A 26,313-nucleotide genomic window follows, 5' to 3' on the forward strand; every position below is an offset into this window, starting at 1 on the left:
ATTAACGTGGTTTAGTTGCGTCTTGCGTTGCATCTTGCGGTCAACAAAAAATACGGCTACCCAGCTCGACTCACTAACTCGTACTGACGGGAAACGCATCTATTTGAAGCTCCCGGCAATCACCACCCGTCATGTGACCAACACACCCACACATCACCATAGCAACCACACACACACACACACACACACCAGGTGACATATACTATGGCGACTACAATTTGGGTTAGGAAAACAACCCAACAATTTTTAACGTGTAGGTTTTTTTTATTTGTCTGCTGCATATTCTGAAAATAGCATTGAACATAGCCTGCCTCCATCAGAAAACGGAGGCGTAAGACAACAATCCAAAACTTTTTTTTTTTTTTTACAGGTGTTTTACCTTCTTCCTCCTCAGACCCCTCCTCTCCCGTCACAATGTCCCACGCCATGTGCTCCATCTGCCTCCTGTTCGTCTTCCTTGTGTGGCTCTCTGCTGCCGAGCCGAGGCGCGCCGCTTCCGGTCCGCGCAGGGCGGCGCGCGCACCTGCCGCCAAGGTGCGTCTGGCGGGGAACTCGGCGCGGGGGCCTCACGAGGGTCGCGTGGAAGTGCTGCACAACAACACGTGGGGCACGGTGTGCGACGACGAGGTGGACATCAACCTGGCCAACGTGGTGTGTCGAGAGCTGGGCTTCCAGGGAGGCGTCACGTGGGCACACAGTGCTAAATATGGGGAAGGACAAGGTAAGACTTTTTTTTTAGACTCCCACAGTGACAGTTACTGATGCAAAATTGAGTGTGTGTGTGTGTGTGTGTGTGTTTTTTGACAGTTTATGTAAACCTCTCTCCTATATCTGATCACGGTAACAAATCACTAGAAAGTCAAAGCTAAAGCTCACAATTCAAATGTTAAAACTGGGCTCACATTTTTTGACAACAAACTAAACTAATACTGTGGTATGATACCCAAAGTTTCAGACTTTGATTATCAAGAAAGGTTGACTTTCAACATGGGTTCAGTCCCCAGTTCCATTCAATTTCAGTCCAAGATGGATGACCAACGTCTTTAGATGGAGAGCAGCCCATTTAAAAGATTACATGGATCGTCATTTCTCTGTGACATTGTGAAGAACACGACTGACAGAACATGCACTGATTCACATGGCTGACTTTCCTGGGATCGATTCCCGTGGCAATAACAGTCTGAGCTGCCCTATGATTCAGAACAAGATGAATGAAAGAACACTAAACATTATTTTGCCCAAAGAAAGCATGTCTTTAGTTACATCACATGAAAAACACCAAACGTTGGAAGTCGTCCATCATTGTCCTGAAAGTCGTGTTTCGTTTTCACTGTTGAGTTTGTTGTGGTACTTTACACAGCATGATGTCACACTAGTTACTATCAACCATGCTGGAAATGCAAACCAGACTCCCTGGTGGAATTGTGGTTTAAATGATCATTGATTGTCATACAGCTTGACGAGCAGTGGCAAAACTCACTAATCATCATCGTTTCATGTTGGTCCAAAATTATTTTGTACTGGTTGATCCCAACCTAAATACTTCGAAACATACCACGGGGCTTATGCCTATGCCAACAGCAGTAATTAAGACACCCGAAATAACTGACATCATAAAGCCACGAAGATGACATCTCGTTAAGGTCGCCCGGCAGGCTGGAGGAGCCCATGCATGAAGAAAAAAAAAGTGGGGGCATTTGTTTTGGAGTAATGACAGCATACATTTTACCACCGTTTTGCAACACTTGCTGCGGTCTGTGGACATTCTTTACTGCTGCATTTAAATCCAAATTAAAGGCCACGTGGAATGAATTTGAGAGGCATGCTCGTAAAACACTCAACTTCTGAACACGCCGCAAAGGTGCAACCCCTAATCAAGCTGCCGGTTTTAAAGTCATATACGTGGATCACTTTTCAGAGCTTGTGTGGTCTGTTTCCAGAACAAGGTTGACTGGAGAACATGCTTAACTCATTTGCTCCCAAAAATGTATAAATTCGGTCCCAAAGACGTATTTATACGTTTTTTTGCATTTAAAAAAAAAAAAAAATCTATGCTAGAGCATACAGAAGGCTTTTATGCAGCCTTTATGAAGAGAACGCTTGGAACAATGGTAGTTATAACAAAAACGGCCAGCAGGTGGCAGAAGAGTATAAGAGATCAGCCTGGGCCATGTTACAAGAAGTTCTTTTCCCCACTCTTTTAAACAGATTTGTGAATAATGATGAAACTTAGCTATATTATAATGCTAATTGCTGCAAAACGGAAACAGATAGAAATAGACTTTTGTTCCTGATGAAATTAGAGACTCTTTCTTTTGTTAGGTTTCATGTTTTTATAGCAATAGAACACAATATTCTGTGGGCCTTGCAAAATCAGTCAAAATCCAGTAAAACAGCCAGGAGCGAACGGGATTGCTTCTGTGAAAATGGCTGGGAGTGAATTTAATAACAGCTTACTTTCCTCCATCAAGGTCCCATCTGGATGGACAATGTTCGATGCAACGGTTCCGAGAAGTCCTTAAAGGACTGCAAGCACAACGGCTGGGGGGTGAACGACTGCAAACACAATGAAGACATGGGGGTGGTGTGCGCCACCGAGCGCAGGCGGGAGCAGACGACCAGTACGGGAGAGAACGGAAACGCTATCAGCTCCACTGTGAATCGCTCGCCCCAGTGGCAAGGCCTGGTGGATACCCGCAGGCACTCTGGATACGGCTATTACGGGAACGGACATCCACATGAGGTCCCAAGAATCCATAGGCAGCAACTTTACCAGGTATGCCACCTCACAGCTGTTGAAGTTTCTATCGCTATAACAAGTGTTGGCTTCCGTCCACCAGGGTCACAGTAAGGTCCGAATCGAGGAGGTGCGCCTGAGGCCTATCCTCATGTCGACCAAGAAGAAGACCTTGGTGACTGAAGGTGTAGTGGAAGTGAAGCACGCGGGGAGATGGAGGCAAGTGTGCGACATGGGCTGGAGTTTGAACAGCAGCAGAGTGCTGTGCGGGATGCTCGGCTTTCCAGACGCCGCTGAGCCCAACCTCAAAATGTACAAGTGAGTAAGCATCTTTCTCTCACTTGTGACAAAATCCTGAGCAATGACCAATATGACTGTAAAATGGCTGCCGACCAACCAAAATGGGCTTTGGGTCTTTTCAGGCATGATGTTCTTGAAACTTTTATGGATCTACTCATGATTGATTACCTAACAAATTTCATGTTGCTAAGTCAAACCTGATTCAAAACATTTTTGTTTGGTTCTAAGGAGGTAAGTTTTTTGATGCGTTAAAGGGGAAGTCAACCTTAAACATTTATAGACAATAATGTGTTGATCTCACTCGTCTATATGACATTATGATTAATATTACATTTGTGGAATATGAGTTATGAAGCAAAATCCAGCCATTTTTATCAGTCTTATGGGGCGGCCATTTTGTTACTTGCTGTCGACTGAAGATGGCATCAAAGTTGCTCAGGGCTCAGGCAACGACCAATCAACGCACACCTGTTTTCTCAAGCTGAGCTGTGATTGGTTGTTACCTGAAACCTGAGCAACTGTGATGTCATCTTCAGTCGACAGCAAGTGGCAAAATGGCCGCCTTCTGATATTGATGAAAATGGCTGGATTTTGCTGCTGAACTCATATTCCACTAGACTAACGTAATATTAACCACTGCGTAGAATATATTCTTGTCAAGAATTTTTTGGGGGGGTTGACGGCACCTTTAAGCTCATGGGTGTATATTTTCATCAGTGTTAACACCCCTGACAAAATTAGTGAGTTTATAAACGTGGAAAAGCCGACAACAGTGGAAATACAACCACCAATCAGTGGTGCTACTATAATGATTGCCATCTCTGTCGCCCAATGACATATCAACATGGATAGAAAAGCCAGCCAATCAAACACGAGTAATGTGTGTCCTCATAATGAGAATGTAACAGGTGTCGTCACTGAAAATTCACTTGCACTGTGGCTAGATCACCACATTAGAGCAAAAAGCCTTATATGTTCCTCCCTCCTTCAACACCGTCTCCAAGTATCTGCATGGTTGTTAAATGATTAAAAAGTCAGCCAAGAATAAAAAGCAAATAGCAGCGGCGTCCAGTTAAGAGGCAGAATAAGTAAAAGCCTCCGTCTGGCTTATCTTCCCCCCTCAGCCACATGTCCATGAGAGGTCCCCTCCTCTCCTCATCCTCGGAGGTAATGATAAGGAGCATCTCCGTCCCGCGAGCAAAAAGCTTTTTGTTTCAAGGCAAATCACCCTCTGCGCACCTCATTGCCTCTGCGGCTCTCTGATGCTATCTCCGCTCCCAAGACAAACAACAATGCTTTTAATTTTGGATTCCTGTCCCGAGTTGTAATATCACCTCCTGATTGTGCTTTAACTGTTCCGTCGATACGGTGGTGTGAGGCCAGATGAAGTTTTTTTTCTTTTTTTTTGTCTGCCAATTGCCTGTTTTATTGGCAGTAGAGCATCTGTAGGCTCGAGTCAGCGATGTTCCACTTCACTTTTTACATCATCTCTCAACAATGGTTACCATTAGGGCTGTTTTTTATTGTATGTATGTATTTTTTGATATATCATTGCATGTGCTTGGCTCTTTTGAAGCCTTACTTGACAAATAAATAATGACAATGTTCAAAATCAAGGGTGACCAACCTTTTTTTGCCCAACTTTTCAAGATCTCTTTTTGAACCCATGTCGCAGCCACGTCTCTGGTTAGGGACTGGACTGCTTTTTATATTGCGCTCTAACTACGCCATATGGTGTTAGACCAGCTACCATTTAGCTAAAGTGCTAAGTTCATGTGTTTACCTGTCTTTGTACGTTTTATTTTATTTATTTTATTTTTTTTTTAATAGTGATGGAAGTTTGATGTCATTTTAGTTGTAAACCTTGAATGCTGCCCTTCTCTTTTTACTAATATTATCAAAATCATAATCCTAGAATCCAATAATAATCTTCAGAGCGGGTAACAGTGGTAGCGACTTAGTAACTGGTGGGTCAAGTGGCAGGAAATCAAATTGAATAGTTCCAGTAAGATTGTGCCTTTACAGCCTCCTTTAAATAGGATGTCCTAAGGTGTCCTAAAATGCACACTAGTAACTTTGCATTGGAATTTGGTGTCATAATAGCCTTCAAACCATAATGATGTGTCTAAAAGTGTTTTTTTTTCCATTCTGTCTTCAAAAAGGAGACTGTTTGCGCTTTCACGAATTGTTTTTGGCTTCAGCATTTCAAATGCTCAGCATCTACTCTACGAATTGTGCAACGGTTGGTTTCCATAATGGCATCGCGGCTGTGGCTAAAACTCAATAACAGGGATGGCTATAGCCTATTTCATAAAATTTCCTTGACTGACTATGGCGACAGTTACTCATAGTAAATAGTTGTTGTTTTTTAGGGCACAGAAAATACCCTAAAGTTAGTTTCTATCTGATCCATCCGTCGCTGAATCTCAATGGTAGCTTCAGGGATGTTGATCTGCAAGCACATACCAACCGTGCTCTTTCTGTGCGTGGTTTGTTTTGCTCTTTGTAAGCACAGTCTGAAATAGATACTGCAATTACTCCATGTGAGCAACCAAAACAATTCAACTTTCAGACAATATGACGTTGACATCTTTTGTAACATCTGCACCCGTGACCGGAAGCCAAGAAACACTTACGGGATCGTGTTGCACGGTTTTGACCCTCCCCTATGTTCCTCTATCTTGCTCGAAAGCCATTCTTAGCAATCCTTAACCAGGCTGTGTCTATGGGGCCGCCTGTGTGTCTTGGATGCGATTCTTAAGATGCTGTAATTGCAGGTTGGTCGGGAGCGAGGCTCGCTGGGGTTTGGGCTGCGAGTGAAAAAACACCCTCCATTATAGCTGTGTGTGAGAGAGATGGAGGGAGGGGGGGGGGGGGGGGGGGAGCCGCACCAGTCGGATCTAATTTTCACTTGCTTGTGTGAAATATCTTTAATTATGGTTACTGTACGAGCCGTTGAATCAGCAGTTGACCGCCTTTTTTCGTCTGACTTTTGATTTAGGGACTTAACCCTATCATAAGGACATTTAATGCCATTTGTTTTACTTTCAAGTCATGTGGGCTGCGTTGAATAAATATATGTCACATTTCCAGAGGAAATTCACTTTAGAACTGTCATGTATGCCCCTTAGATTAGAATACAAAATGGCAAATGCTACACAGAAAAAGAATAACTCATAACAAAAAACATCCTCCTTATTAAAGCCCACATCCATCCCAACATAAACGAATGCAATACTTTACGTTGAGGTTTCAATTTGATCAATTTGAGGGTTTGAGTCATTGAAACAACATTGGAAAAATGCACCTACTACTGTACTTGGTTGGAATATCTTGTCAGTAGCCTGCTGACGAACAAACAGTGGAGAGATTTTTTTTCCCACAGCTGTCTGTAATGTAATCATGACATATTTAATAATTGTATTGTGCACTCACTGGTGTCTCGGTCATCTAGTTGCTAGTTGACAATCAACAGCGCCTTTGCTGGTTGCAGCCAAGTAGTCTACATGTTGATTAAACAGTCATCATGGCCATCACGAATGGATTTCTAGTGTGTTTTTGTCTTTGAATTCAACGAGAAATGGAAGGTGTAGAAAAGTGCATGAACCTTGCACAATGAAGTAATTATCGTCTCTACTAACGGGCAGATGAGACTCCCATCATTAGCATCATTAGCTCAACAATCACTGAAGCAATGCACTTTTTGCCTAAAGCCCTTTTGATGGATGCTGTGGAGGAAACTAATAACGCAGTTGTCTGCAGTCCACACACACTAAATCAATGCTCATGTAATATTTATGTAAAAAGATTTCAAGCAGAAAATGCCACGGAAATATTTTTTTTTGATTTGAATGTCTTTTGTTGGTCTGAAGTTTATGTAGCGTGTGGAGAGGTCAGACAATTGTTTGTTTGTGCGGGTTTCAGGCATACAGAGCCACATGCTGGATGCATTTAACACGTTTTACAAGTGCAACTGAGGACGTGCTGTGTTAAATAACATGTCAGTGGCCGGTTTATGTTTATGGGATTGTTCCGCACCCGCTGAAAAAAGTGCGTGATAGGAATAGCATCGTTTCACTTGCGTGTTCAGAATGACGTCAACTGTTTACTTGCATTTAAGGCATCCGGCATCACATCATGTACCTCGGCGTCTACACACGTTTGCTTTGTGTTTTTATTTAGAAGTAGCAGATTGCAAAACACCTCTCGCTGCAAACTCATTAGCAGTGATGAATGTAATACGTATTTTCTCCCCAAAACAAGATTTATCCTTGAAAAACATATTTGTGTGAATGTCTTGCTTACGTATGTACAGCGCGAGGAGTGATTGAGGAAAGTGGAGTGTCAGCTGCCAGCGACATAACGTCATTGCTGTAACAATGCCTCTCTTGATTTTAGCCCACTAACTTAATTAAGTAAGGTGCTTTGCATTCTCATTAAAACGTCTGAAATATAAATTATTCATGCCTGAAATATGCATGTGAAAATATTTACCTGTCTCTATCAACATGCAAATCTGCTTAATGGGCTCGTTTTGATTGGCCTATTTATGAGGGGGAAAATGACAGTGGTCAAGGGCCACATTTGATTTTGAAAATGGACGAATTTCTCCTGCCCTAAAATCAATACTATTACTTCCCATGCGGGTCTGTTTTCATTTATTTATTTTAATATATTTTTTTAATTTTTAGATTACATTATATAAACTAGTCTGTAGTGTTCAATACCTTGCTCCCTTAATGATACAATACTATTGAGTATTGCCAAAATATAGATAAAAAAATAAAAAGCCTTACATTTCTTGAAAAAAAAAAAAAAGGTTCTGGAGATGCAAAGAAACATCCAATGGCAGCATCATTTTTTAATAAGAAAATTATAATGCATTAAGATGCTTTCATTTTCAGAAAAATATTTTATTAATATTTTATATTATTTAAAATGAATAAATTAACCAGTATTTAATGAGATGAATCAATACAAAAATGAATAAATTTTAATTAACCAAATTTTGTGAAAAACAGCTAAATGCAGGTGTATTATACCTATTGATGTCATCAGTAAATACAAATGTCCTTCTATATTAAAATGAGCCACACAGTTTACTCTCTAATGGGGTTATTAGTTTTCCACCCATCAGGCTAGCACATTTAGCACGTTTATTACATAGCATAATCAATGTGAACATCTGTAATAGTGTTTGCCCAGTACAAGGTTTGGAAGCCTTCCCGGCACACTCTGTTTGTGGCATGTTGGCGTGCCTATCCAGTGAGCGGAAGGCTTCCCTCAGCACCCGTACTGCACTCTGCATAATTCTCCAACTGGCAGAAAACATCTGGGTTTTTCCCAGTAATGCTGCTGTTGAGTATTTTTTTGGGTTTATTTACATGGACGCTGCGCTGACTAAAAGAGTGAAAAAACAATGAACGCAATTCTTTCTTCTATGTTGAAACAATTCTTTTGCATTTGCATTTGTCAACTTTCTTGACAAAGGTATGCGTCTTACACCTCTGTGTTTCATAAACATTCTTATTTTTGGATACCAGTCTAAAAATATTGGCTGGAAACCAGCCCAGGGTGTACCCCGCCTACTGCCCAAAGCCAGCACCCCCCGTGACCCTTGTGAGGAATAAGCGGTCAAGAAAATGGGTGGATGGATAGTCCAAAAATAGGCTAACCACTGTTAATTGCAAGAAATTTTAATCAGTAATGACATCATGACTTAAAGCTTCAGAAAAAAAGTAAAAAAAAAATAAAAATAAATAAATAAAATGCAATACTTACTTGTAAGGTCTTATCCCGGTATTTCAGAGAATGCAGATACTTAATGTTAAAATCAATAGAGAAAAGATAGATGAAGGAAGAGTGAACTTATCCCAGCCCGTACCATTTGTATCACTAAACCTTGCTCGAAAACCAGTGTTTTATATACAAAAGTTATATTTGGAGCAGTAGAAAGTCATGGCCAGAGTGGTGAATATTTTTGGTTGCCAAGTAAGAACACACAATGTGCATGTGTGTATGGCCAGGTTACATAGAAAACAAACAACAGAAGCCAGAGTATATCTTGCAGTCTATTACAATGAAGCAACTGTGGGTCACTGAGGTCACCACACAGGGTGATGTGTGTACGCATAACCACAGTTGAAACACACTTCTGATAGGACCATTTCCTCTCTTTGTTTCTTTCCAGGAAAATATGGGACACCAAGGTTGCAGATCCTTCAACAAGGTAAGTTATACTTTGGCCTACTTCTCATAGAGATCACACTAAATATCTGCATCAGAGACATCGCGTCCCGCCCCCGTTACGCCTCACATACTTCCGCTGAATTTGGGAACTTTGTGGGTCGACTTGGTGTTGGACATAATGATGACCCAGGAAAAATAGGCAAGATAAATCAGGATTAATGAAGACAGTGTGAAAGGGACTTACATAACTGCCATCTAGCCTCTGTTACTACCTCAGAATCCGGTTAAATCACAGGTCCACTTCGACCACCCTGTGTCAGTGCTAGTAAGTCACCCAAGAAAAAAAGCAAAACATACTCACCTTTAATAGGCAGCGTGAAAGGGGCTTTACAGCCAAAATGCACAGGTCAACTTTCATCCCTCATTCCATGTCTGCTGTTTCTACAGAATAGCCTGCGAAAAAATGGACAGTATGAAATGGAGCAGCAATTTCAATGCATTTAACCTGTTGGTTTGCCTCTGACACGGCGTCTTGAGACAGGAAATTCATGAGTCACATATAACATATAACCCCCCCCCCCGCCATTTCACATTTTAATTTTTGAAGCTCACCTCATTCCTTTTAGGCTGAGCCTTATGTCCAAGAAGAAGGGCTTCTGGGTAGAGAAGGTCAACTGTCTGGGCAGTGAGAACACTTTGTCTGAGTGCCACGGCCAGCTGTCAATCCCCCGTAGCCCCGCCCCCTGTAAGAACGGCCGACACGCTGTGGTCAAATGTGTTCCGGGCCCTCAGTTTTCCAGGATTTCCTCGGGAAGACCTCAAGCCCCGTACCCAGTTGTGGTAAGACGGCGCTATTATGTAAAACCACGAGTGAATTCATGTGGTGTTGACTTTGACTTTCCCTTCCTGTTCCTCTGCGTAAGCCGGTGCGTTTGAAGGCCGGGCCCAGGCTTGGCGAGGGCCGCGTGGAGGTGCTCCGAGACGGAAAGTGGGGGACGATCGTGGACCACCTGTGGGAGCGGACGGCGGCCAGCGTGGTGTGCAGAGAGCTGGGCTTCGGTACCGCCAAGGACGCACTGCAAGGCGCCTATATGGGTCAAGGTGAGAAGGAACAATGAGCTTGTTGTGACTGTGCACGTTTCAAAGTGTCTATCAAGCGTGACGGAATTCCAGACGAGATACGGCAAACCTTTGCAGAACGTGTTTTATCTCAAGTCAGCAGCAGTCTGCCCTGACTGATCAGATGAGATCACGTCTGTCTGTGACACTTTGAAGCTGCTTTTGTTTTCACTGCTGGATCTCCACCTGTGTGTGTCAGGTGTACACACAACCGCAAAACTTTCACATGATGTCTAATACTATAAGCCGCATTGGTTTGTTTAAGCTTTGGGCGCTCAAATAGCAAAAAGTACCCTTCATTTGCCCATTGAAAGCGCTGACTCATATACAGTGGAACCTCTTAGTTTGGCCAAATCTGTGCCAGGATACTGGGCCAGCTGAGATTTGCTCAGATTGAATTTGGTCTTATACGGAATAATATTACTAAAATTATAATCTGTCAGAGGGTGAAACTGTTGCCAAATCTACATTTTGTGGTAGTTGCATGGTAAGATATATATTTAATCTTAAAAACGTAAAAATGCAAATAATAATAATAATTTAACTATTAATGACCTGATAATAATCCCATATGTATACTACCTGTGGCTAGAAAGCAAAACGTGACATGTCTCTGTCACAAAAATGCACGGGTGCAGTCAGTGAAACATAATAGCAAAATATCGCCAATTTATACTTTTTTTTTTTCATAAGGTAATCCACTTCTTCCTTGACAAAAAAAAAGGTACAGTATAATGTATGTGAAGTCCTGAAACTCTATATCAGAGTTTTCCCATTCGGTTGAAGTGTGGTGTTCAATGGCTAGGTCAGTGGTAAAGTAACGATGTGTAGTTTATCTGTCTGCACATACATTCCTGTATCATCATGCATCTTTTCCCATGAATTTGTGTTCCAATTCCGAACTGTACATGCTTTTTGAGAGGTTTCGCAGCGTTCAACCAACCCATCTTGAATGTACTTGGCGTCCCCACCCTGAGTAGATGTGGGAACGGCCACCCAAAAGCCTTAAAGCCAGGGTGTGCTCTCCCCTCATGCTGATCAAGGCGAAACGCGGCATGACCGTTTGCTTGTTTGGCTCAAACGCAGTGCGTTACATCAGTCCCCTTTTACCTTTTAACCCCTGGTGATGTCATTTTGATTATCTGCTTTCAGTTAGCACATTCATTCACAGAGGTGGTTAACTGTGTAAGTGCACATGTCTAAGCTGCGGCTGTAGTTTAAGCCTGACAAATGCCAGGATTGACCCTCTACACAAACATGCTTCCTTTGCACACACACAGTCTCCCTCTCAGGTTTCAGTGTACCGGTGAACTTCAAATCGGTGGCACTTCAAAGAGAAGAGCACGGATCTCTCCTCTGTAACGTTCACTACATGACGTTTGGCTGCAAGCTGTAATTTTGCATGTGCCGTGAAGGCAGGCCACATAACCATAGGCCTTTACGTTGCTTAAACACGCCTAAATTAGACTTTTTAGAGAGAACAAACTCCCACTATATACAGAAAGAAGAATTTTCGGGTAAAGTTATATAAAGACTTAATTAGTAGATGTTTAATTTCTATGTGAAAGAATATACAACCTCTAACGTCGGTGGAGCGGTACAATTCGGAATTTGCCCAAAAATACACCTCCAAAATCGGCACATGGTTTCTGCAGTTAGGAAGTGATATATGATGAGAACCCTGCAATTGGCTGGCGACCAGTCCAGGGTGTACCCCGCCTACTGCCCAGAGCCAGCGGAGATAGGCTCCATCACCCCCCGTGACCCTTGTGAAGAATAAGCGGTCAAGAAAATGGATGGATGTATATATGATGAGAAACCTACAACCGGAAATGTCACATCCACACGTCGGTCCTGGCTGCTCAAAAAATTTGGAGAGAAACACCTTTGAATTCAGATTCAGATTACTTTATTTATCCCTAAAAAGGCAACCCCCCGTCACCCCCCCAGCTCCAGTCACAACTCGTCGAAGAAACATGAAAACAAAAATGACCAAGAGAGGTAGACAGAATAAAAAACATGACAGGTCGCATTTCAGTGCCCTGAGTTTGGATGAAAAAAAAAAAAAACATTATCCCTTTAAAGGGGGGCACAGTATAAACCAGGAAAAAAAGAAAACAAAAATCTTAAAATCATTGTTTGGATTTTCTTTGGCTATGTGTGTGTTGTGTGCTTACGTGGGGGTGCGTGCGTGTGTGTGTTTTTTCATACATACGTCTAGCATGCTAAAATTAATTCAGGAAAAATACATCTCAGGGTACATTACAAGATCTCGGTTAAACATTAATTCTGCATCTTTCACTTTTTATTTGGCTATTTCTGCAACATTTATCCCAAAAGAAGAAGCAGCCTGCCACTAGAACATGAGGAATGAAGGAAGCGGATTGACATTCAAAGCAACACGTCATCATGTGTTATCAGGTCAGATCACTTCAGTTTATTGTATTACGAGAGTTAAAGTTACTAATTGCAGACAATTGAATTTCGAATCGCTACCGCCACCTGTGGCTGGAAAATAAAACTGCATTTTCCCTTCTTCACTTACACAACACAAACATGACGTCACATCCGCAGACAGAGGGCAGGAAATTCAAACCCGGATTCAGTTTGAATACTATTGGCCAGTGGCTTGCAGGAGTTCCCATTATGACCAGCTAAGCTCTTAATATACTAATTAAAATATGTTTCAGTCATAAGTTGTTAAATAAAAAGGCTATTGTCATGATATTTTTTGGGCAAATTGTTACAAAGTGCTTTAACTTCTTTTTACACAACTATTCTTTCAAGTGCTAGCGTCATTTCCACCCAAACTTTCTGCTACAAGACCCCCCATGCTGATTTATTTGATGAGCATATGTGATAAAGAATGTGTTCCGCCGACCAGTCCAGTGGTCATAGTTTGTAAACGTGTCCAGTGTGTCTCATTCAGACATTGCCAGACACACATGCACAAACATAGTTGTGTATAAAATGGCCAATCGGTTTTAAACTTCTAAATCATGTTTGGAATCCTCCTGGTGGAGCAACATGATTCTGGCGTTGTTTCATAGGATCTAACCAGCCGCAGACACACAGATTACTACCCAACTAACACAATCTTGGCTAAGAAAGACGGACTCGGACATTTTTCATGGAAATGGGGAGAAGATGACAGACAGCACATTAATTTCAGTGCCTGAAATGGAGTGTAATTTCAGTGTGGAAAAGAAGAGAGTTTTCCTTGAAAGCTACTATTTGTGCTATCCCCAACAAGAATAAGACCAGAATTACCCAATTTCCAACCATTAAATGGAATCCATCTTTCTAATAAGATAAAACCTGTGACACCATCTGCCACTTCTAATCACTCTGAAAGAAAACTCACTGAACCAAAGATACATTAACTCTATAAGGCAGTAATTTGACCTAAAAATAACAAGCTCTAAATGAGCGGTGTCCATGGAGCCATTTGCGTCCCCCAGGTTGTTTTATTTGCCTGCTAAGAATAACATTAAACACATCAGACCTTGTTCTGATGTGTTTAATGTTAGGAATAGGACTACGCAATTTTCGATAGTACTTGTCCTCATTAGGGTGATACGTAAGCTTGAGACTTTGGGAGAGAGGCGGGGTACTAACTGTACTGTCGCCAGCCAATCACAGGGTTAATCAGGGGAGATTTGTGTTTTGACCATTGGACAGTCAATGTGATTGAACCCACCTCAAAATTATAGACCTAAAATATTACAAGATATTTCTATTCCTTGACCAACAGTTTTATTTCACTTGTGTTTATTTAACAATTTCCACCCGTGGTGTGTGTTTGCATTAAGTTTACTCCACACACACGAGGGAGCAAAACATCATAAATGTTCATCAGAAGTGTGCTGCGATTCATGTGAGAATTTATTTCAGGGATTTCACAGGTTTTCCAAAGGAAGTTTTAAGTACAGCCTGTGACTGCTGTGTTTTTATTTTTTATTTTTTTGGAATCCCTCATGTGGGCCTTTACACACCCTTGTCGCGATAAATCCAGCTTTTGGGAGTCGCCGTTGCGATAGCAGCGGAAACGGGACAGATATGTGTTTTTCCGACATTTCTAGCCACATGCGTAACCAACGTGGAAGCAGGGCTGCAATCTTACAGCGACAGAGCCAGCCAGCCTGCATTCCCTCTCGCATCCCGTCGTCTCTGCCATTTTTCATTTCCTATGTCTATCTGACCGTTTTCTCCCCTTCCCTTGGTTTTTGTGGCTATGGTGGCATTCGGTAGAATGCTCGTCCATTTCCAGGTTTATAGTTTATGTCTTACGCATGAAGAAAACACTAAAGCCATAACTGGGAGAGCGGTTTCGTATGGAACTGACTGCATTCATAAAATGTTGATTCAAGTACAAGTCTTGACACACGTTTGCCCTTGTTTGATGCAATTAGCATGTGCTTTGTGGTTGTTTTGCCTAAAGCAAAGGAGGGTTGGCATTGAGGTGTGTCAGATCCGCAAGTCGATGCTACAGGTTCTGCTGCTTGCCTCGCAATAGCACTTTATCACCATGGATGTGAACTTTTCATTGTTTCTGAAGTGGAGAAGGCACTCAGAAGAGGAAAAAAAAGCAGATCTTAGCCGATAAGTGTTCAGGCTTTGCATGACGCAAGTACGTTCACTGGGTGGCCCTGAACAAACGAATGTCACGTGAAATCTTACATCTCAGCAAAGGACGCATTCATCCATTGTGAATTAACTCTGTTATGTTCTGCATCTTGACACCATTCATATGAAAACAATATTCAGTGGGACCACTGTTTTTTACATGAAGGAGAATTATTTAGCTTTTTGATAGTGTACCGTAGCATGGTCTAAATTAAGGTGATCAATAAATACCAATTTTGCTCCATGGTGTCGAGCAATAATATGCTTTTTGGCCCAGATGAAGCAAACTATGGAAAAAATAAAAAATCTGTCCTGTGCAGGAACCGGACCCATCCACATGAACAGTGTGCAGTGCACGGGGACAGAGCGCTCCATCCTCGACTGCTTCTTCCAGGAGGTTCAACCGTGGACGTTCAAACACAGCCAGGATGCTTCAGTGCGCTGTAACGTCCCTAAAACCGGCACAGAACACACGGTACGAGCAATGCAAATACTGTGCACAACGTTAACGCATACATTGTTCACTGTTCAAAGGTGACGAGTCTTAAACATGTTTGCAGGTGCGTCTGGCTGGCGGCAGGGTTCCCTCAGAGGGCCGAGTGGAGGTGCTGATGGAAGTGGGCGGCCGTAAGCGTTGGGGTTCGGTCTGCAGTGAGAATTGGGGTATCAATGAGGCCATGGTGGTGTGCAGACAGTTGGGTCTGGGATTTGCTGCGAGTGCACATCAGGTAACCTCAAAGTGACACCACATCAGTCCATCAGGCCCCCCCCCCAAATGAAACAGCATGCCTCCATTACTTGGATGTTTAGTACAAGAGGCTCTGAATGACCAGTTCCATCTCTTTGATGAATTGCAGCAGTCCTTTAATTTGTCAGAGGTGTTAATGAAAAACAGAAAAACAAATGAAGAGATGGAGGTCAATCTATAGCCTTTAATTCACTCTGATGGACAATGAATTACAAGCATCCCCTGGCCTCCGACAGGATACCTGGTACTGGTCCAGCGACCCAAATGCAGCCGAGTTGATCCTCAGTGGAACTCACTGCGTCGGCACAGAGTTCTCAGTTCAGCAGTGTCGCCGTAACAACCACATGCACTGTCCAAGAGGTGGAGGACCTAAAGCGGCTGGGGTCACCTGCTCAGAGAGTAAGACCAAATTTTAGCTATTGGGATATTTAAAGTTTGACTTAGAAAACTACATACTACAAAGGTTAAATAATTTACAATCTGAAGGAACCTCTAACATTGAACAACATCCATTTCAAGACACTGGCCAACTCATTTAGATTATTAATCATTTATTTTCTCATAGGACATAATGAAAAAAGAAAGAAAACAGGTAGTGCAAATTTAAAAAAAATAAAAATGTATTCCCATTTCTTAATTTGGGGGACTGCTCCTTCTTTTGTAAGTGCTGCAAAAAATGCCAAAGAAAGGCAAAACACATGGAGTTAGTATGTTACATGACACCATCACCATGCATGAAAAAATAGGAAGGAATTGTATTATTATTTTTTTTTTTACACCTTACAATCTATTTTTAAGACATAAAATACGGTAATAAAATAAATTAAAAAAATAAATTAAAAAATCTAAAATAAATTGAAATAGCCTCAAATAAAATATTAAATACATCAAAAATAATTTAAAGTAAAATTAAAACACCCTAAACTATAATGTACACTTCAAAATTTATATAAAAAAAAATTGTAAAAAAAATGTATTCAAATATTATCTCGTTTGCCCTGCTTCAGCGGCTCCCGACCTCGTTCTGGATGCCCAATTGGTCCAGGAGACGGCCTACCTGGAAGACCGACCGCTCCACCTGCTGAGGTGTGCCAATGAGGAGAACTGTCTGTCCTCCTCCGCCGCCCGCATGAACTGGCCCTACGGCCACAGACGGCTGCTGCGCTTCTCTTCGCGTATCATGAACCTGGGACGCTCCGATTTCCGACCCAAAGCGACGAGGGAGAGCTGGACGTGGCACCAGTGTCACAGGTACCACATCCCGGCGCGGGATAATTTACACGTGTTGCAGAGATTTATTGCAGTGGAAAGAAGGCTTTACTAAATGCGGGATGCTGTGGTTAAGCATGTGGTCATTTATTTTAGAGGCTCCTGGACACAGATGAATTGCGGGCTCTTGCAAAACATGTATTAATGGCCTCCGTGTGGAGTCATTTGGAGTTATATTTAATTTAATCACCAGCCGGAAAGAAAACATGTAGATTATGACAAGGAATCAGCTGGTAACATGCAAGATCACCAGTTTAACACAAGAATCTTTGTCGCCTTATTTAGCAGCTGTGAACAGATGAAGGGTGGTCGCCAGTTTTGGTGGACGTCATTCCTCTCAAGCGCTCAGCAAGCTGCGTTTCATTAGATGACGTGCGCACCTGAAGGCCTGTCACGAAGACGGAGCCAATTAAATAAGATCAAGATTAGTAACAAAGCAAGAAGCAACAATTTATAATTGACCCAGAACTGCGTTTTCGGACATGTAGAAAAATGCTTGACCTTTGAGTACGCGTAGGAACCCAGACAGCGGTCATGTCTCCAACATGAAGCCCCTTTCGTGCCCATGCACGTGTGAAGCGAGCCATTTAGCGAAGTTGTGAAGGGGTACAAAGGACAGCGAAGGTGGCCGTGGGTTGTTTCGACAACGCATTAGTGCTATGGACGCGGGCGTTCAAAGGCCTCCATTCATCGAGCACGGGCAAACAGGCAGCACGACGCTAAAACAAACCTCTGTTAGAGGTCTTATGGTGACACCCATGCTCATGTTCAAGCAGTGAGGTCATGAGGCTACACGCCATAGGGGAGCAGTGTTTATTTAGTGTCAATGTGCAAACAGAAATGCATGCTAAGTGGTGGTAAGTAATGAAGTACTCACTTTAGTAGATTTTTCAGGTCTCTGAACTTGAGTATTTATTTTTATGAAGGCTTTTTACTTTTGTTGCCTGGATTTGAAAACACATCTGTAGTTTCTTCTCCTTACTTTATCGAAACGTAACGACACAATGTAAATAAGCCATCTTATTTTTGTACACACAGACTTGCGCAGATAGATTTAGACTGTGTCGCCTTGTTCGCTTGACATTTGCTCAACAGAGCACTAAAGTCCAGCAACGGCAGTAGACGGGCGAATCAAAAGTCTTCTGTAATTGGCCGATTGGAAGTCCAGATGCTAAAAACAGTGATTAGCGATGAGCCAACTTCAAGCTTAAAATGTTAAAGCGGGGTTGTACAGTTGACTCACTGACTAATCAGTTCTCAAACACTCATTAGATGTATTATTTTTTCAGTTATAACTAATTTAGGTTTGTTTTTGTTTTTTCCCCCCAAGTCAGTTAGCATTAGCAAAAAAATGGGAACACATAGTTTTATACTTTTGCTATCTCTGGACATACTCTCTTTCTTACATGGTCTCTCCATCGTTCTCTTTCTTCTCAGACATTACCACAGCATTGAGGTCTTCACACATTATGACTTGCTGACTATCAATGGCACCCGGGTTGCAGAAGGGCATAAGGCCAGTTTCTGTCTGGAGGACACGTTTTGCCCTGATGGTAATATTCACCACCATTCACACACACCCAAAATCTGCACTTCCCATTAGCGACAGGAAATTAATATCAATATTTTAGCTGCAGTAGTGTGGAGTTTTTACTCTGTGGTTAATGTATTAGATCGCCGCTGTGCTTGTTTATTCACTCCCCATTTGCTTGTTACATCATGGATGAAATAGCCTGTGTGAAAAAGCAGCATTCATAACAAAATGTTATTCACAAAGTGGCAGGCATTAAGCTAACTTTGATGATGAAGATGATGGCAATTCAACTGATGTTTTTTGCTGTGTTTTAGGTTCCCAAAAGCGCTTTTCCTGTTATAATATGGGGGACCAGGGTATCTCTGTAGGCTGCTGGGATACCTACCGCCATGATATCGACTGTCAGTGGATTGACGTGACAGACGTGCGGCCTGGAGATTACATCTTTCAGGTTAGTAGTCCTCTTTCTACTTGCTCTTCAAGCCCTGAACATAGTTCAAGGTTGGCATGATTTCAAAAGTGAGTTCAACCGCGCTGCATTCCAGAAAACTGGGAACTCTGAAATTTGGGACAGCTGCAAGGACAAATCCTCAAAGCAAACTTGGGACATACACTGAAGTCACATAACAATGTTTGTGTTCAGAGATGATCTGAAAGACTATATAAACAATTACTAAAGCCCTTTTTATTGGAAATGTTCAGATACATTGCTTCACTAAACTTTTTAACCCACCTTTTGTGTCCTCATTTTTCAAGAATTGCAATAACGTTCCTGGGTCGCTTTGACCCAAGGTACATGAAATTCTCGAAACGTGTCTGGTCTAACCCCCTCCCATCAATATATTTGAAGTAAGTATAAGAAGTATCTCCTTCTTAAACTCATTATTAATATCAAAAGCTTTTTTTGGTCACTTTTCAATGGGTCAAACTGGCCCACAACAAAACAAGAGGGTGTTAAAAAGATAATTTAATAAAAAAACAACAACAACAAAACAGGTGAAGTTTATTATCAGGAGTACTGACAGTCAGTGTGCCTATAGTCGCTAAAAACATTTTTTTGTTTACATTTCTAACTGGGGTATTTCAGATTTCTCAGCAGTTTTGAATGAAGCATCAGAGCTCATAAAGCTATGGCTAGCCAATTAGGTAACATTAACAGACGCCTCGAGTGGCATCAAATATGAAGGCTGTTCATCCCCAAATTTTAATGAATTTATTTGTTAGAAAGCTTTAACTTTGGGGTATATTTCCTGCCTACATTTTTAGCTTGAACTTCAAGGTATCAGTTTATTTTATAAAGTCAATTGACCCATTCACACTCAGCTATGTTTTTTTTTTTTTTTTTTTTTTTTTTTGACGTCAGAAATTGTAAGCTCCCAGTAGGGTGTTTCTGATTTCCCCCTCGAAAGCAGCATAATAGATCAGAAAGCTGTCAGATAATTTCTGGATGACTACCTGGAAATGACAATATTTTCTTCTTCTACTCTATTCTGAATTCTTCTTCTTGGTTGGCTGCTTTGACAACTGATGTATTATCGCCATCACAACATTACAACAATGGGGTCGCCGTGGTAATCGTCATACATTTAGAGAACTTTAGAATTATTGATCTTATGAACCACTGCAGTGAGTGGACGGTGTGAATGTGATTCCGAATGGTTGTCTGTCTCTATATACGGCCTGTACTTGACTGGAAAAGTGGTATAGAAAATGGATCGATGGATCGTAAAAACATGAGCACCAGTTTGAATGTAGTTTGTCTCCCTCACCAAATGCTTTTTGAGACATTTTCAGCCCGACGATTCTCACAGGCTCCCGAGTCACGACATTCTCTTGATTGGTTACTGGTTACACACCGTACGTCTATTTTCGCTGTTAACATCCCGACCTTCCAATCTAGCTCGACCATCCTCTCCGTCTCTGTCATTACTTGAGCCTCAGCCAGATCATCAGGTCTGCGGTCACTAGCGTAAAACACATCAAGGACTGCACTCATCATTATCCATCTCACTACCCATCCCGCGCATTTCTGCAGCCGTCTGCAGCTCGTTGACGGCCTCGCATGTGTGGGAACTGTCGGCTGATAATTACTGATGTTTGTCTGCGACGCTCACTCATTGTAATTACACTTGTTGGTTGGAGCAACATGTACTTAATTTAAGTGTAATCCACAAATCACGTATGATTTTGAGCGCTGGCTGAGTGTCTTTGGAGCATGTTGGTTACAATTATATAGTTGTACATGCTCTATGTAGAGGATAGAAATTAAGGTAAGCGATAATCCGGTTTTAAGGAGGAGTCAAGAAGTGACTAAGCAAATTAGGCTGAGTTGCCGAAGCATTTTATATTTAACATTGCTAAATTAGCAGTTCTGACTTTTGAGAACGGATTCATCAGACCTCCGAGCCACCCTGTGCTAATGAATCACACCAATTACCCAAATTAAGGATTACCTCACTTGTCGTGAAGCTCCCACTGTGCCTCCCTTCCCATTAGACAAGGACAATTTGCCACCAAGGAACTCCCAGTTTACTTTTATAGCCACATTCTCACCAAACAATACACTGAACCAACACAGAAAAACGATAAAGCCTCTCACGTAACAAACAGTAATTGACAAAGAAATTTAAGATGCCGTTGTTGAGTAAGGAGTCATTTTAAAGTGTGTCCTTTACACACTAAAACTGTGCCCAGTCAGGTCTTAAAATTGTGTCGTCTCAACATCTTATTGGTGTTGTCTGTGACTCAAACACATTTGTGCTCAGGACCAAGTGCAGAGACAACTGTGGTTGAGCTTAACTTGTCATTCTATATCATACTTTTAAAAAGGTACACACTGAAATCATTTGAACAGTGTTGAATGACTTCAATGATTTTACGCATGCGCGCTAAGTGTTGGGTGGGAAAAGCCTTAAAATCAAAACAACACAAGCACCCATTATAATGTTCCTTCAGTAAAGTGTACATTTACTTCCAGTGAGGCATATTATTTACATACTGTACATGCTTCACTGCAAAACTATTTGCCTGGCATGCCAATTACAGCGTTTTTGGTACTCCAAATGAACTGGGGTAATTTTGACCACGCTGTCAACTGTACGAGAAATGAAAACCAAAATGAAATTCTTTCCAGTTTTATTACAAGACCGGTGGCCTCGGTTTCTTTCTTGTAGTTTGCCGCCTTTCTGCCTTTAACTGTGTGTAACCAGTGTTTAAAGTGGGTGGAGCATTTTTACAGAACAGCTATTAGAGTAAATGACTTGTTACTGTTATCACTTAAGAGAAAGCTCGTATCAGCAGTTCGAGAGTTGTGCTGCAAATAACACAGTGTTACTAAAGTGTACGGTGCAATAAGATGCAAAAATTAAGATGTAGTTGGAATAACTTCCAGCGTTTTGATTGCAACCTAAATCAGGTTTACTTACAGCATGTAAAAGCTTGTTGTATGCGACAGTAAATGCTTGTCAGCAAGTGGCAGCAAAACTACATGCTGTGAACCTTTACTGTAAATTTACATGAGCTTTTCTCATCAGTCGGCAATTGTGTAGTTACATTATGTAGAATGTTTTTGTTGCATGTTTAAAATGAATGGGATTGTTCAAGAATCACGACATGCTCCATTGTACATTAGAAAACGTAAGGATGACGGAAATATTGCAAAAAAAAAAAAAAAAAAAAAAGAAGAAAAAAAATAAACCATTAGCCTTACAGCACAATTGCCTAAAAAAAAACAAAAAAAAAACAAATTCAACAAAGAAGAGTCCAGATGTCTCAATTTAACTTTTCATGATGAGCATAGGGTGACCAAACATCCTCTTTTGCTCGGACATGTCCACTTTTTTACATCCTGTCCGGGAGACCTTTTTTTTGTTTTTTAAAAAAAATAAGTTTATGAAAATATCCGGGTTTCAATGTGCAGCAAATGGGAAGCGGAGTTCATCATGCTACTGCGACGGCTAGCCTGTGGACTGCTTCCAAGTCCATAGCGAGGAATTTAGGGAAAAAGATAGGCAGTTTTGTGTCCGTGCGTTTGAATTAAATATCGAACTTTTTTTTTTTTTTTTTTTTTTTTTTTTTTTTGTGTGTGATAAAAGCAGGGTTTTATGAACTTTACATCACTGGTAATGCTTTTGAATTGCCAAACCAGTGGGCATGGGTTCATCCCCCACTCACCACATTTAATAAACAAAAACAAAAACTTGATACAAAATTATAGGTCGATCATGGGAGCAAACACGGTTGGATTTACAACATTGTGTCACTATTTATTAATTTGTCAAGTATTATTCAAAAAAGCGTTATGTTTTTCGTTTTATTTACTACCCAGAGGTGGTATATGTTGAAATAGTTCTAATGTATGGCATCTTTGAGGAAACTGAGAGGATCATTTATGTGTCTTGAGGCCGGGCCGAGTGTACTCTCTTTTTTTTTTTTTTTTTTTTTTTTTTTTTTTGGAAATGAAAATATTTAATCACCCTTGGACAGGTAGAGAGACAATTTCATACGGTGTATATTTTTAATATCAACTACGATATATATTATATTGCTATATCACACAGCTTGATGATGAAACAGAATCAGGAAGTAGAAACCTTCCGAAATGCAGCGTTTAATTAATGGCAATTCATTCCAAGTATCATGACACATAGTCGCCCTAACAGTAAGTCTTAAATTCAAACTTCAAGGTCCCACTGTACAAAGATAAACAACCCGCCTCGACTGACTGATGGTTGTGTCTGTCTGTCAGGTGGAAGTCAACCCCTCCATGGACATGGCCGAGTCGGACTTTATGAATAACGTCATGCGCTGTCGCTGCAAGTACGACGGCCACAGAGCATTTATGTATGGATGTCATGCAGGTAAGCTCCAAAGTTTTCCCACTTCAACGGCCGCACCACTTGGCCACTTCTGACCACCTTTTCCTCCTTCAAGGAGACGCATACAGCGCAGAGACCGAAGACCTTTTTGAGCACCAGAGGCAAATAACCAACAACTTTGTGTAGACACAAAAGCCCCGCGGACGCTGCTCAAAAGGTGGGCAGCGGGTGGTGACTCTAAGGCCCTTGCGAAGCTTCCAGTAACGCCCACAACAGCAAAGAAAACGGAAAAGCTGCCTGGCTTGGCAGCGGATCAAGCGTCACATCAACTAGACTGGCGAATGACAAGAGCGGCTCACACAGCTTTTGGCTGTTATTGCTGTAGTTTGGTATGTTAATATCACATATTGATTTAAAAAAAATGGTGAATGTGGACTAGTTCGATTTTCAAAACGTACACGTGAAATTCTATTGAATATGTCGCCAAGATAGCGGTGGAGTATTTGGTTAAGCCCAATATGAGATCTTTAGATAAAATATAGTTATTTCTGCTGCAAATCAATTTGGAGGCATTTGAGAAATCGTATTGGATCAGCTATGGACATAAAACTGTGCTTTAGAGTTTTACGTCAGTATATCAGACAATACTGGACGGTTAAACTTTTTTTTTTTTTTATTATTATTTATTCCTTGGCTATAACAAAACAATTGTTATCTCAACAAGTTAACAAGATTTAGTAATACTTTTATGTAACAAAGCACTTTATCTTTTTTACATCAGTATTCTTATAATCTTCTATTCAATTAGCTACCATAGCAACCTATCCAAAATATAAATGCTTTTAGTTCTGTTTTTTTTTTTTTTTTTAAATACAGTGAAATATAGAGTTGGTGTTTTCATATGCACATGTATTATTTATACTGATATTTAATTTATTCATAGGATTCACACAACGCATTCAGTAAGAGATTTGATAGCTACGAGACATTTGACAAGATACAACAGATGCTTTTTTTTTTTCTATTTGAAATGCTGTTATTAAAATGCAACTGTAAGGATTTTCTCTCCCAACTATTTGGATGGGAGGGAACAACAGTGGAACACAGACAACCACATGTTTGTGGCCAGCAAGCTTTGAGAGCATATGTATAAATATAAATATATATATATATAAAAGCCTTTTAATTATGTCTGTTTGGGTTAGTTTTAAGTTAACCTTAGGGTTAAGACTATCGCGTTTGCTTTTCTGCACACTGTAGAACAGCTGCCTACAGAATTACGGGAATTGTATTTTATTTTGTTCCCATAAATGTCACATGCAAGACAACAGAGGCTGACAGATCTGTTTTAGAGAAGCAAAAAAGATGATTTAAGTTTTTAGAAACGTACATTCACATACATATATATTTTATTTCAAGAGCAGCGTTTTGAAAGCAGGCCACACAATGACGCTGAATAACAGAATAACGTTGTTTGTCTCCAAGACAAAAGGGTTATTATTTTTTATTCAGCTTCGCTAAATCATATAATACTCATATTATATGTATGATATATTTTATTTATCATTTTATGAATGAGTGTTAGGGCCACACTGTTCTAACAGTATGACAAAAAAAAAACCTTCATTTGACAAGAGTAAAGTACTATTATGAGAAAAGACAACATACAGTAGGCCTATATTATCAGAAAAAAAATGTAAAGATTAGAAGAAAAATAGTCATTATTTCTTGAGATTAAAGATGAGAATGAAGTTTTACGAACAAATGATATACATCGATGAGAATAAAATCGTAATAACGAATTTTGCAAGAATAAAGCTATACTTTTGCAAGAAGAAAAATTAAAATTAAAATGTTACAAGAAATAGAGTCAAAATGATTAAGTTTCATGAAAATGAAATTGTAAATTTGTAACAAGATTTTGATTCAATTTTATGTGAACAAAGTCATATGAGAAGAGTGAATTTTCTTTGGAAAAAAGGAAAATATTAAGCTACAAAATAAAATAGAATTGTGACTGCTAACTACTGACTTTTTTTCTCTCTAAAATATACAGCTTTTTCCCCTCATAGTTTTTAAATTGATTTTTAAATGAATAATATTTGTTCCTTTCAGCGTTGCCCTGCTACTTGTTCTTATTTTCAAGCTTATTAACAATCTTTCAACTGCATTTTGCAAAATGCTAATGCTGTTTATTTTATTGCATATTAGCCCTGGAACTTGTTATAGGTAACATTATCACAACCATTTACAAGGAAATTATAGTAGTATAGTATAAAATATAAAGCGCATTTATCAGACTATGTATAAAACAGACAAAAATAACTATTCTCAAAATTTGTCACGTTTCTGCTCATTCCAGTGGTTTCATGTCTCATAAGTTACTTTATTAGGATTCATCCCTTTTGTAGTTTTCTGAAATCACTTTTAATTTGCTGTCATTTGTCAAAGTCAACAACATGACACCAAATATAAAAACAAGCAGACTTCAAAAGAGTGTTTGCTGTCACTTTGTGTTTATGTACAATTGCTATGTTTATAGTCTATCCTATGTGTTATTTAAAATTGTATGCAGTTCCGTAGATCAAGTAGTTTAATGTTCATCATATGACTGTATGTAATCCGCTATAAATGTAGCAACCTTATGGCCAGTGAGAGTGTGAGCCAAATGGTGCTTCTTTAAAATCTCATTCATAGAAAGCTGAGCTCTCAGGGACTTAGACCTCATTTAACATGTGTCCATGTAATTGTTTTTTTTTTTTTTTTTTTTTTTGCTGTGATGCACACACACACAATTCTCACCATCTGTACTCCACCTTTTCTTTCTCTGGTGCAAATGTGTGAAGGTGATCATTGTATTTGTGCTTGAAGAAACGGGATAAATATGGATAAACACTGGCTGAGTCACTTCAAATCACCATCCATCCATTCATCATGACTGTGAATTAATAAAACTTCATTGTCACACACTAAG

General features: G+C 40.4%; 1 protein-coding gene across 1 annotated transcript; it reads left to right on the forward strand.

Moving 5' to 3' along the window:
* The first annotated feature begins 586 nt into the window (after positions 1-586).
* On the forward strand, positions 587-24,779 carry loxl4 (lysyl oxidase-like 4). Its single transcript, XM_077496127.1, has 14 exons — positions 587-721; positions 2,472-2,776; positions 2,841-3,055; positions 9,228-9,266; positions 9,853-10,066; positions 10,150-10,327; positions 15,292-15,446; positions 15,532-15,699; positions 15,956-16,118; positions 16,727-16,970; positions 18,426-18,541; positions 18,837-18,973; positions 23,270-23,381; positions 23,455-24,779. The coding sequence occupies exons 2-14, from the start codon at positions 2,483-2,485 to the stop codon at positions 23,523-23,525; spliced, it is 2,106 nt and encodes a 701-aa protein (XP_077352253.1). The 5' UTR covers positions 587-721; positions 2,472-2,482; the 3' UTR covers positions 23,526-24,779.
* Positions 24,780-26,313: the final 1,534 nt, after the last annotated feature.

Source organism: Festucalex cinctus, chromosome 14, assembly GCF_051991245.1.
Source record: "Festucalex cinctus isolate MCC-2025b chromosome 14, RoL_Fcin_1.0, whole genome shotgun sequence".
Lineage (NCBI taxonomy): Eukaryota > Metazoa > Chordata > Actinopteri > Syngnathiformes > Syngnathidae > Festucalex > Festucalex cinctus.

Coding starts and splice junctions, on each gene's coding strand:
- loxl4 (XM_077496127.1), top strand. CDS start 2,483: ATGGACAATGTTCGATGCAACGGTTCCGAGAAGTCCTTAAAGGACTGC. Junction 10,328..15,291: donor AGGCGCCTATATGGGTCAAG/GTGAGAAGGAAC, acceptor TGTCCTGTGCAG/GAACCGGACCCATCCACATG. Junction 23,382..23,454: donor TATGTATGGATGTCATGCAG/GTAAGCTCCAAA, acceptor TCCTCCTTCAAG/GAGACGCATACAGCGCAGAG.